The sequence below is a fragment of the Onychostruthus taczanowskii genome, unplaced genomic scaffold (assembly GCF_017590055.1).
Source record: "Onychostruthus taczanowskii isolate IOZ18803 unplaced genomic scaffold, ASM1759005v1 scaffold13, whole genome shotgun sequence".
Taxonomy (NCBI): domain Eukaryota; kingdom Metazoa; phylum Chordata; class Aves; order Passeriformes; family Passeridae; genus Onychostruthus; species Onychostruthus taczanowskii.
In genome coordinates, this window is record NW_024498462.1 from 4,256,798 (window position 1) to 4,270,375 (window position 13,578).

Below are 13,578 nucleotides of genomic sequence, written 5' to 3' on the forward strand. Positions count from 1 at the left end.
GCAGCTCTGCACCAGGAATTCCTTTCCACTGCCCAGGGATGGCCCTGTCAGCTCCGTTCACATTCCTGCTACTGCATTTCAAGTCAGCCAGAAGAGCTTGCAAATTCTGCTTTCCAAGCAAAGAGCCTGCACTGAGTGAGACACCTGAGCTCATTTAAATGCTCCTGCAGTTTTAATTGACCAGAGGCAGTCAATGGTGGCAAACAGCAGCTGCTTTATACTTGTTTGGAATGCCCTGAAGCAGATGATTACAGATAGGAAATGCTATAGTTTAAAAAAGGAAAAAAGAAAAGGCTCCTGCTTAGAGAAGTGTTTCCAGTAACTACAATATCCTGACAGGAAAAAAAAAAAGAAAAAAAAAAAAAAGGAAGATGCAAAAAAAAGGCAATTTAAAAAAAAAAAACAAACACAGAAACCTTAATGCAAAATAGTATTTGTAAAATTTGTCTAAAGTCCTTCTATTGTAATACACCAGCTGTATATGCCTGAGGGATAGTTTAGGTACATGCTGCATGTTCTCAAGTTGTGAGCATACAGTATATTTCTGTATATACACACACAGAGCAAGGCATGGAAGAATGCCAGAAACCAATTTGTAAATCAGAATATGGGACAAGGTATTTCTGATAGAGGTGTACCTTTTGTAATCATGTAGAGTAAAAATATTTGAAGTAACCACTTGTTTCCTCATAAAATAATTTTTTTTTTCTTTTTTAAGGGGGGGAAAAAAAAAAGTCAACTTACTTTTGTTTCCTGAGGTATAAACATCTGTACCTTAACTTCAGTACATACCTTCAGGTGATCCAGCTGGAGGAGGTATGATGGTTTTGGTTTATCTTGCAAGTCACAGCTTTGACAACACAATCTATCAATTCCCCCAAACTTCTGTACAAGAAAAATCTGCAGCCCTGAAACACAACAGTCTGCATAATGGACTCACAATTCTGGAAGAACACAGTCAGGATTTTCTATCTTTCTGCCCAGTGTTTCTCCTCCTGCAAAACTGGAGCAGGTACACGCAGTTGACCATTCTGCCCATCTCCATCCTGCTCTCCAAAAGACATGCTACTAAACTGGAACATGCCCTTTGCAGTAGAGGCCTGCACTGATTTGACATTCCTTTCAATACCTTATTTTAAAACCAATGCACATGATATAGCAGAGCTGTAGGGAGAGAACAGAGTTTCATTCAGTTTCTTCACCACCCAGTCTGGTCAGTGAGGATCAGCATAGATGAAGCAGGAATGTTTCAAAAGCTACTAAGTATAAAAAAACAACCCCTGATGTTTATACTGGACTCTGTATCTCCACTCCTTCTCCAGTCTAAGGTAAGTGAAAAAAAAACCATTTTGTTCAAAGTCAGGACATAACAGTGGATGCAATATCTTATCATGGCCTATACCTAACATGGTCTTTTAAAATTATTTCAACATTCTTTTTTTCCCCTCACCAAAATAAAAGCATCTCCAAAGCATCATGATGGGACTTCACTAGATAGGTACTTATCCACTGCAGCTTAGAAATTAAGTGGTTGATTAATTTTTTTAATGAGTTATTGTTCCCCAGTATTTTCAACCAGCTTGAAGAAAATACAGTAGAACCTCACTGTTTTGCACTTCTGATTGGAAGATTAAGTGTGCATGATTTCCTGTGACCATTTTGGAACATTCAAGCCTTAAGAGTTAAGCCAGGTGATGCAGTTCAGCATGTTGGTTCACATCAGTGGAGTGCTACAATTCAGCATTATTTCCTGTCCTAGAAGTACAGGGAATACAATCCTGTACAATTCTTTAATGGAAAATGAGTCAAAACGAGGTAGCACTGGCACTCTCTCTGCTGGAATGTGGACAGGTCCTGGCCTAATTTTAAATGGTGGCTTAGCAAGATTCTACTGTAATCTATACAAAATGTATAAAACATGAACCTTCCCCAGAATAAGGCCACTAATTTTGCCATTGGCAATAGGCAGTGAGAAACATCAGGTAAAAAAAAACCTCACTTCATTACAGAGGTGTTTTTGAGGCAAAAAACTGTGGGAAGAAGTATAAAGCCATTGTCCTCTCATCCCCCCTCTTTGTTTTCCAGTATATCTCTGCTTCCTGTATGAACTACTCTGTGGGGAGAAATTTCAGTCTATTTTCTTAGCTGGGAGTCTAAGCAAGTCCATGCTCCATTTGAAGGTGGGGACAGCACTGTGAAACAGCAGGATTATGAGCTTCCCATGAGTCATGGTCATGACAGTCTGATGTCCAGATGCCCAGATTCGGTACCAGGGCCCATAAAAAGGATCTGAGATGGCTGGGCACAACATGTTGTTCAAATTCACTTCTGTCACCTGAGGAAGCAACAATAAACTTATCGATTAATATTTTTATCTTGTACTGATTCACCTAAAAACAGTGAAAATTTAGAGAATTACCATAATAATCAAAAATGTTCAGGTGACAAACATTTGCTCAAAACAATTAGGGCAGCTTTCAGAAAAAAAAGCAGATCCAAATTCCATTGTGTATTTAATAAATGGATTTATGCAGGTACATAACCAATCTATGAACTATTTTACCAGTACTTGCAAGATATAAGACACAAATGCTAGTTAGAACATGCCATTTTTTATACAAGTAGCCTTATCAAAAATTTGCATGCAAGTAGTCTTATCCGTGTAGACCTGGACACTCAAACTACTCAGTGTTTTTACTCTGAATGTACTTGCAGACTATCCATTTATTAACCTGGGTTTACTTACCAATCCCAGGATCTGCAAGATGCTAAAATGATACACAAACATAAACCCCGTGGATAAAAGAGCCCACCAGAAATTGCAGAGCGGTTCAGGGGTGTAGATACCTTGAAAAGAAAGGAATACATTAATGTTCAGCTGCACTGCTGTGCCACCACACTCTCAATGAATAATCCTCTCTCTCCTGGATGTCAGGACATCTGGCTCGAGCTGATAACCTCCTCAATACCATTATAGCAATTAATATTTGAGAGCTTTATTTCTTACCTGAAGCATGCTAATCAGCTTTTTCCCTCCTCCTTGTCCAGTAGGGAGACATACAATATGTTACCTCACTAAATCTGTCTATTTTTCATCAACATCAATGATTTTTACCTCATTCTTCCTTCTACCACAGAAGTAATAAATGCAATAATGGTGTACAATGAATCTTCAAATTCAGGTTATTCTTCAAATCTGTCAGGTTATTTATACTTGAACACCTGCTTCTTGCAGGGATTATGATTTCAGCATGCACAGAACTGACAGACAGCAGGTCCTGTGCAGGTCCTGCACAGCCTAATTGTCATTTCCTAATTTTATGGTTGTTTAACAACTGCTAAAAAGGAACTTGCACCAATAATACCAAGGAACACAAAAGCTGTATCAGGTGGTCAATCCATTAATGACAGACTGTGCTTTTAAATGAAAGCTGCTGTGTATATTTTCAGATATACACTACAAACAGTTTTATAATCAGTAGATATCACAGATACTGTAAAATGCTTTTTCCCTTCATATGAAGTAGCAAATATATTATTCCAACCTTTCTCTACCCTCTCAAAACCATGCTTTACTGACAAAACACAATGTTCTCTGATTTGAATGTACCAAGGAAATTAGATTTAATAAAAGTACTCATAGATACAAGACTATCTTGGGAATTAAATATTCAAATTTCATATGGTAAGAACAAAACCAGTTTACAGAGTTCTCTAGACTCTTACTAGCAGACATGAAAATTGCACTGTAAGATACATGGGAAAATATTATTTGCCTTATGACTTTAATAACAGCCTCAGAACACAAAGGAAAGATGCACAATGTCATGCAGTTTGGCTGCTGTATGAGTTTCAGAGGATTATAAAAATACACTGGCAATTTTTATCTGCCTTTATCTGCTCTCTGATCCATTAGATATTATTAAATACTGGAACATGTATCCAGTACTCAGAGGACAGCTTAGAGCACAGAGTGCGATATTGATACTGGCCTTGGCTAGCCAGCACACTCAGTAATTACCAGGAAGTAATGAAACACTTCAGCATGCACTGTACAAGGCTACTGGAAACTTAAATAACTCCACATGCAGAGCAGCTGCCCCAGCACCCACCAGACCACAGGTGCTGTGAAAATGCCTGTGTATGGCATCCTGTGGAGATAAATACAAGTAACTGCTGTGACCACATCACTGTTTAGTGCTGCATCCCAGCTCAGGTTTAAGGTCTCTAGAGCAATGCTTCCTCAAGCTCTGTGACCCTTTCAAAAATAGTTTCTGTATAGTTTCCTTCCATTATTTGTACCCATCACCAGTTCAAATTGATTTTCCAGTAGCTACCTGAAATAAGCTCAATTAAATAGCATCTTGTGAGTGCTACAGATTCAAAATCACTGACAAGCCGTTGTCTAAAACTGCACATCCACCCAGTGCTCACTCCCAAGAACACAAGTGCTGTGCTGCTGCCTGCACAGGCTAAGACTGTGTGTGTGTGAGTGGCAGCAGCACACCTGCACCCCACACACCCCTCCTGGCTCTAACGAGGAGCCAGCAGCAGGGTCATCACCCCAGGGACCGCTGCACACCGTGGGGCACTGAGCAGGCTGGGACTTGGGCAGCCCACGATACATTTGGGCACAGGAGCTACTTGGAAAGCACAGGGCAGCTTGTAAGGTTTCTTATGCAGGGAGAAGGTGAAGGCCAGAGGTGTCTGAACAGCAAGTAAAACCAAAGGTAAAAGAGAACTCGACAGGAATTACTTTGAGTTCTGCAGGTAAAGGGAAAAAATTCCCAACAGTAATTCTTGGGAAGCACTTGGCAAGTGTGAGCTAGCATCCTATTCAGAAAACAGTACAGAAGTCTTGACTTAGACAGCAATGATATTCATTAAACTCCATGGCCTGAAAACATCAGACAGGTGACACCACCTTGAATATGGTTTTTCATTACAGAGAGAAGAGGAGGAATGAGCCTTGGTGTCAGAGTGCAGGAGATCGTGGCTCTATTTTTGGCTGCACCAACTTTAGGTGACCTGGTCAAGCTTTGCAGAAACTCTTTGTACTCCCTTCTCTGCTGTAAAGAAAACACTGCTTGACTTGCAAAATTTATTTATAATGTCCTTGCAGTTTTAGGTGCATGTTTAACCTAGATACAAAACACAACATGAAATTTAAATAAGGTATCAAAGCAGCTCCCGGGAACTGGCTGAGCAGTGCTAAACCAAATTAGGTTTCTGTTGGCAGTTGCCTGTGTTATTTCAAAAGTATTTGACAAAGCCTGGTGAGAGTCTGAAGGGGTGAGCATGCAGGAAAGCTGAAATACAGACACCTCCATATCCAGGTGACTTACAGGGCAGGTAGGGTATAAATACCACTACAGGCAAGTGACCCCAGCTATAAAATGAGACTGGAGGGAGACAACAGTTATTAAAGGACTAAAGAAATTGCACAAGATGGCAACACGGATCCATGGCACAACTGGAGTTTGAACCCAGGCCTCTCATGTCCAGCTCAGTCTAATCAGGGAATGGTATTTCAGAGGTCCCTTAGCAGGGCTTTTCAGGTTCCCCCAACAAGGAATTTCCCTCTGCTACATCCTTGCTCTGTTGCAAAATTTAAAAAAAAAAGAAAACGTCAGCAACTTTCGCTCTCTACAGATTTTTGGTCTTGCTTCCTACTAAAAATATCCCTTCTTATTAAACTTTGCAATCCTGAAAATAATGGTGTGGTTTTCAGCAGTAGCACTGTTTGGACATCAAAGGACAAAAACGAAACACTGACCTCCACACAAAAACATTTTGGAGCACTCTAGATTCCATAGTGTGCTTTGGGAAACTAATTTTAAATTCATACCCGGGATACTTTCTGTACATTTCTCATTATATAAATACCCACTATAGATTTTATTACTCTACAGCCCTGCTATTCAATGGATTGCTGTTTAATGGAGCAGTGTGGTCTATTTTCCATAGTACAGTCTGTTAAAAGAAAAACACAAACAGGAAAATTGAGAGCCAGCTGAGTGGCTGTTTGAAGGGCCTGTGTTGGCTTTGGCAAAAGCTGCTTGCATAGGAAATCAATTTCAGTAGGTGGGAGCAGAGTTTCACTCTCTATTTATGAAGGATCATGGGCAGTTCTTATACATTAAGCACTTACAGAAATTTAGTCCAAGTGCCAGTGTGGCACTGATCTCATTCTCAAAAAGCATTCACTCCCCAGACAGCTGAGACCATTCCAAGCTGGGGCCATCTAGGCAGGCTGCATGTTTGCTCCTGTGCTGAAGCAGCATGGCAGGGGATACCTCCGTTTAAATTACACTTCTTTACTTCAGTAGCATTGATACAAAGGATTCCATATAGACTGAAGAGTTTGGGGTTCTTCATCTGCTTCTAAACAAGACTTTGTTGACCTTGAATATGCCAAGTCGATCATTTTAACATCTAGGAAATTAAGCATGGCTTTAAAAAACTGAAGATCAACAAAGAGATGCCATTTTTTTATACTGTTCCCTCCCCACAATGTGCTAGTTCAAATGTTCTTATGAACTATTATTTTTATTTAAAATTCTCAATACACAGGCTTCTGAAAATTTGAACACAACAGAGAGCAATACTCCTTTTGTGTTTCTGTGAAAACATAATGCAGAAGAAAATTACCCCTCTGTTTGAATCAGAGAAGTGGAATCTAAATATAGTACAATTTTTTAATTTAGTAGGGTTTAAAATAATCTCTTTAATGCCTTGCTTTCATTCCCACTACATTTGATAGAGCTTTATGAGTTTTCTAGTGCTGCATGCTCTCTTTCAGTTATCTTACAATTATAAGTAGACCTGCTTAATCCAAAACTCAAGCAACTATTACAATTATTTCATTTTCAAGCTTACAAAAATACATGGGCAAATTTATTTTCCTTTTATTTCCCTTGATCAGAGGGTTAATTCCAGTTGAGTGGCCTATTGAGCTAGACTAGAGATAAAACTTCCTTTCCAGGGGAAAACAGGAAAAAAAAATGTTTTTAAGAGGATGATCCTGAAATCCATGTTTCCTCTACAGCTGTTCTGACTCCATGTGTAGGTTGCAAACTAGTGCCTTATGCCAGGAGGTTTCTGTTTCCCCTCAGTGCCAGCTACTCCCAACAGAATCAGCTCAGACAGAGCTCTTACAGTACCTGTTTCTCTCAGGAATCATTTTTTATATTCTATAAAGCAGCAGCAGTAGCTCTTCCTCTACCTTCATATAGTAGCAGTTCTTCCAGATACTGGCACCTGCCCTTCTAAATTTCTGCATCTCCTGGAGAGATACTTCATTTTTCAAACCAACTGTAACTGCCCGGTGCATAAAGCTCCGAGGGTCACAGGACAGAGACACATCCCCTCCTCTTCCTCTCTCTTAAATCATCAAACAAGATTATCCTCGAATATTCAAACTACAGGAGAAACCTGGAATAGAACACGGAATTGCTAGAAGCAGAGTAGGGAAATAACATGCAAGAGTCAATAGCTCTCTAAGTAATTCAGTTTCAGCAAAAGAGCTGTATCACACATTATCAATTATTTCAATAAAGATCGAGATGGACTAGATTTATGACTGCCTAAGTGTATCTAAATGTGAAGTGATATTTCTCCTGGATTACTACTAAAGGTATATAATAAAGCTTGCTTGATAACTCCTTTAGCTATTTCTTTCCTTAGCTTTCTAAAGGCAGGGAAGTGTCACAAAGTGGGAAAGTGGCTGACATAGGGTGCAACAGCTAAAAAAGGGTCTTTAAATATGGTCCTAACAGCCAATGGAAAACACAAATTTAGTGTTTTAATTGCACTTTCCTAATTTACAACCAAAGGAAAAAGGATCCTTTCATCTGTGCTCGGTATCTGTGTGCTGCATCTTGCAGCAAGGCCAGGCTGCGCTGAGGCCCGGAGCGCTGCCTGCCCTGAGGGGGCCGCCGGTGCAGGCTGCTCCTGCCCCGCTGCCGAGCACACAGAGGCGTCCTCCGTGAGAAGGGAGAAAAGGAAAATAAAATCAACAGCTTCAACTGACTGTGTGACAATGCCACAGAGCTTCTCTTCTGGCGCCACTTTTAAAGACAGATCAACAAAAGGTCCTTGGGACCTCAGTCAGACACTGGCACATTTCTCCTTATAAAGATACAGCACTTGCCGAAGAAGAAAATTCTGCTTTATTCCCAGCAAACTCATTTATTTCGCGGCAAATCCGCCCTTCAGGCACACGGGGGCAACGCACACGGCTGCCCGGCCCTCGCCAGGCCATCGCCGGAGGCCCGGCTCCCGAAGGGCATTTCCTCCCGGAGCTGCCCTCCCTCACGGCGCCGGGCACAGCCCCGCCTGCCGGCCGCACAGCGCAGCGCAGCCCGCTGACAGCAGCGCCGCGCCGAGCGCCGGGCCTGCCCGCAGCTGCGGGACACACCGACCCGAGGGACCGGCCCCCAGCTACGGGACACACCGGCCCCACGGACCGGCCCGCAGCTGCCGGACACACCGGCCCCACGGACCGGCCCGCAGCTGCCGGACACACCGGCCCCACGGACCGGCCCGCAGCTGCGGGACACACCGGCCCGAGGGACCGGCCCGCAGCTGCGGGACACACCGGCCCCACGGACCGGCCTGACAGACCGGCCCGCAGCTGCAGGACAGACTCTCAGCATCGCTCCCTGCAGCCACAGAATCCTAAACATCTCAGTGCCAACAGCCTGTTCTACCTACTGGAGTTACTAACTCAAATAAATAACACTGGGGATATCAAAACACAGGCAGATTATCTCCTGAGCTCTAGGGAGCTGCTACAAATTCACCCTTATTTCAGTCTGCTGTGCAATAATGTAATTTAGAATATCATTTGATCACTGCACTAAGGAAATAACAATTCTGCCTTGATTAACTTCCAATATGATTTGATGTTCTGAAATAAGGTGCACACCTGACCTTGTCAAATCCTTTGGAAAACCTGACTAAACAAGCTTAAGACAGTCAGAAACAGTCATCATCAGTCTCTAAACCTGATGTAGTGCAAACTAGATTTTTTTTTCATTATCTTAAGAACGCACAGTTTAAGAACTTAGCTGTCCTGACCCCACTGAAGGTCTCTGAGAGTCTCATTTCTTAAGGACAAGAGAAAACAGTGACCTGCAAGGTCTGGTTCAACTCCTCCAGCTGTTTCTAGAATGCTGACTCCTGCTCACATGCATACTGCAATTTTGGGAGGGAGGCAGGTGATACAAGGTGAGATTCATCCAGTAAAATAAAAGTGCCAACTGCAGATATACTTTATGTAAGAACTGACTTGAGGTAGGAATCTTGTGTGCTGGCTTGTTACATCCACACTACATCTATTTTGCATGAGATCCTCTTAGTGCTGCCAAGAAAGATGAGCCATGGTGTAAAAAGCATTTAATTTGTCTAGCCTGGCATGCATGCTATGTATACATGCATATATGCACTTAGAAAGAAGATACGTTAAGAAATGGAAGTATGGAAGTTTATATTCACTCAGTACAGAGAGGATTGAGAGGGAAGAGGAGTTTTTACTCCCCAAAAGGGATCCATGTCCTTGAGCTCCAGTGAGTTCACTGTGCAACACTGAACACTGAGTTCCAAACACCTCTCTCATCCACGTGCTGCTGAGTGTGGTAAAGCTCCCCCTCTTACAGGGTCGGGAAGGACATGAAGGCATGTCAGCCTGCACCACTGCAATAAGTAGCAGGAAAAGACAGAAAATAAATTATTACAGCCCTTGCTTACTGTCACTAGTTTCCTTTCAAAGAGGAAACACTTCAGCAGGCAGTTGGATGTGCGTGCGTGGCTGGTGCAATGCCTGATTAGGGTATTGCAAGCAAACTTGAGGGTGCAGCTCTATAGCCTGAGCCTCAAATCCACTCTGCTTCAGGTGTTCTGCTCACCCTATCTTTGAGAAATGTTTGGATCCTATCAAGATCACCAGTAATGATGTAGGCAGATTCCCAATAAAACTGAAGTAGTATAGTTTTCCAAATACAATCCATTCCTTTTCATTTTTTTCGAATTTCTGCCCTATGATTACTTCACTCAACCATAATCCACAGATTCACTGATGGAAATTTCTATTTACAATACTGAAACCAAGCTGCATGCTGATCAATGTCAGTGACGAAAGAGCAATTTTCACAAGATACAGAAACTCAGGACAAAGTATGACCTACTCAGAAAATACTTAAACAGAGGTGCTAGTGGAATGACACAATTAACAATAACAAATATTTTTAGGCTGCATAATTTTTCCACCAAAAATGATCCATTAGGTCACCTGTGGCAGGAGTTCATGGGTGTTTTGTTAATTACACCCAGTCAGGTGACCAGGAGCCAAGTGCATAAGAAGTGGAGCATTTATTAGTTAAACAGCCCAGAGCAATCTCAATTGACAGGTTCAGCCAACCAAGTCCTTTAAATAATTTTACTGCCACCACGTGAACATTAGATGGCAGCAAATACCTGTACATAAATACAGGGCAGGGGTTCAGAACACTGAGCCAGGGTGACAACTGTCCAACATCAAACCCTTCAAACTGCCAATCCAGTTCTTGTCAGTCCCAGGTCCTGAAGAGCCCTGAGAACCTCTACTTCAAAACAAGCAAAAAGCCAAACCAAACCACCAAACAATCAAAAGAACACATCAAGCATCATCCAAGGCCAAGCCTTTTTAAAGCAAAGGACTGTCTTAAAGTGACCTCAGATGGGAACTCCAAGGCCACCAGGTGATGTATTGACATCACAACAGCTTTGTCACTACCTACAGTTCACTCCATGGCTGCTCATGTTTTCTGCCCCCTGCTCGTCACCCTTCTCCTGCAAAGATTATGAGTTTGTATAACTCCTACAACTACCCTGCACTTGGGCATTATTTGCTAGAATTTTAGGCTATCAAGGGTGGCTTAAAATTAAAACATGGCTGGCATATTTCCCTAATAAAATAAAGAAACAGAATCATCTTTTTAAGTACAAGACTTCATTTTTCCTTTGAATCATTTTTCTTAGTTTCACTCAGCAGGTCACACTGCAATCAGGTCACTGCAACACAAAGGTTACAGTGAAAGAGGATGAATGATTTTAAGTGACCACTGGTATAGAACACAATGCATTCAGCAGGATGGAAGAGCCTGACTGCATCCCATTGCTTGACATCACATCCTCAGGGCATTCATTAAAGGCTACTGAACATGTGGATCACAAAAGATCATGTTTTATTTCCGGGATGGAACAATCCAGCTCTGCTAGAAAATGCAGCTAGAGGCATGTCAGCACTAGAGGGGGGCAGAGCACCACACCAGCTGAATGTCTAGTGCATTCCCTTTGAGGATCCACAACTGGGAAAATCACTGGCCAGGGAAACAAGTCCCACACTGACTCAACTATTGTGGCAGAAGTGAATGCAAGACAGCAACATTGTTAGAAGGGATAACAAGCAATCTAGTTCATTTCAGTGATACATGTCACTACACTCCACTGGAGCTTCAGAATTTCTGGGATTTATCTAACTAGACAACTTTTTTTTTTTTGGCTCATTTTCAGTTCCAGTACTTCTCAAGAAACATCCAAGAAGATAAAAATCTTAAAAATACATTCCACCAACAACTGAGAATATTGTAAGGTGGCAGAGGTGCTGCTCAAGAAGACAATGCACATTGTGCAAATACATTCTAAATATCCTTTCAGGCCAAAGACCATTTTTTAAATTTTTTTTTAGTGCCTGACACAACTCATTACCTGGGTTAAAACTCCAACATTAGAACACTAGAACATCAGGAACTATTAATTAAAAACAGAGAAAATTGGTTTAAAAAGGGTAAGAATAAAACTGATGGTATCCAGTAAGCACAGTGTTTTCATTCCATAGGACCAGTTCAATCCATAGGGAGAAAACTGCCCACCTACCTCCTTTGTGCAGCAGATAGATGGGCACGACATAGAGCATCACATGCTGGATGTAATAAATCTCTGTTTCAAATGGAAGCTGTGGAATAAGGAAAATATTTGTAAGTATTTTTCATCATTAACAACCAAGTTCCAAGGAACAATTCTTTTTCTAACCCATGACAATGCCTTCAGTTATTTTATCACCTATGTATAATAACAAACATTAACGGTCAGTGCCTTGAAAGTGCAGCTGACTGTACCCATTCCTTCCCCTTTAACACAAACACAGCACTTCCAGTAGGTAATTCCCAAAATTAGCCAGAAGCACAACAAAGGAGGAGTAACATAAGGTTGCTCTTTCCCTTTCTTTACTAGCATGAATTACCAATAACAATGCAAACCACTAAAATAATTAAATCAGAAATTATGCACACCCCCACAGCATAGAAGTCTTTTTAGAAAGAAAAGATATTTGCCAACTTATGAGAGAACTCTACAAATGAGGTCTTTTATATATAAAAGTATATAAATATATACAAGTAATATAAGAGGAAAATCAAAAGACCTGATTTATAGCAACCTGCATGCATGTACAGAACTGATAACCTTGACCAAATATAAATTAAAATATAAAATGGCCAGTCATTTACTGGTTTTAAACACAAGCTGCAGAATTAAATGTAAGCAAGTTACCAGTTAATAATGAATCAAGTGTTTCTTACCTGCTGACAACTTTTGGGAAATTACAGTTAGTCATTTTTTTGTTTATTTGAATTAGTGTAACTTCTCTTCTAAGAAGTCAGACACCTAAAATAATACTAAAAATAACTTCAAGATATCTCTGTGTTTGAGCCTCCTAATCCAGACCCAACTATTTCTAGCTCTTTATCAGTTAGAAGAAGGGATGCACTGTATTTGAAAGTTAGTCACATCTATAAGTACCTCAGCCTACATTTATTACACTAAAGCAACACATTTGAAACTGAACAGTAGTAGAAAACACTCAAAAATTCAGAATTCAGCTTTTTCTGCATCTGACTTACAGAGCTGAAAAGCCACACCTGCTGCATTATTTTTCTGAATTGAAAACTGGACAATACCACAAATATGAAATCTCATGGGAATAATGAAAAACCTTGATTCAAATGGAGACTCTGTCATTTTCCAGCCAGAAGAATTCAGACACGGGACCTACCACTGTGGCTTGTGTGTTGGGAAGCAGGGAGTGGGGAGAAAAGCCTTCCTTTTTCTGTGACTCTTCTGAGACACTGAAGTCACAGCCTTGAAACTGAAACATTACAGAAATTTCTACATCAACAGAAGAGAGGTTGAAAGAGAATTTGATTTTCTTCCTAACCAGTAGTCAAACAGCTGGTAAATAACACAGTAATCTTTTCAATTCAACTACAATTCTTATATCCTATTTTGAACGTAGAAGATTCTAAAATCAACAACTGGATTTTGCTAGTCCTGGCATTTCCCCACTGGACGCTGTGTGTGTCCTGATGGCAACCTCCAAGGTGGTCAGCCAGCTCCTGTAGAGACTAAGCTAAAACTACCTTTCAATATAATCTGCTGGGTTATTTCATCCCAAGTATTCTGTACCAAAACAAACACAAGGTAACTATGCAAAAGCAAGATCTTCATGAAAATGATGAGGTTTCCTAAACCTAAACCTTT

General features: G+C 41.0%; 1 protein-coding gene across 4 annotated transcripts in view; it reads right to left on the minus strand.

Moving 5' to 3' along the window:
- Positions 1–442: 442 nt before the first annotated feature.
- Positions 443–13,578, minus strand: part of TMEM164 (transmembrane protein 164) — a 30,758-nt gene continuing 17,622 nt past the window's right edge. For all 4 annotated transcript variants that reach the window (XM_041396753.1, XM_041396752.1, XM_041396755.1 and 1 more), the window contains 3 exons: positions 11,917–11,995; positions 2,747–2,847; positions 443–2,335 (listed from right to left, as the gene is read on the minus strand). In XM_041396753.1, the coding sequence (XP_041252687.1) occupies positions 2,129–2,335; positions 2,747–2,847; positions 11,917–11,995 (387 nt within the window). In that variant the 3' untranslated portion in view covers positions 443–2,128. The remainder of the gene's footprint in view (positions 2,336–2,746; positions 2,848–11,916; positions 11,996–13,578) is intronic.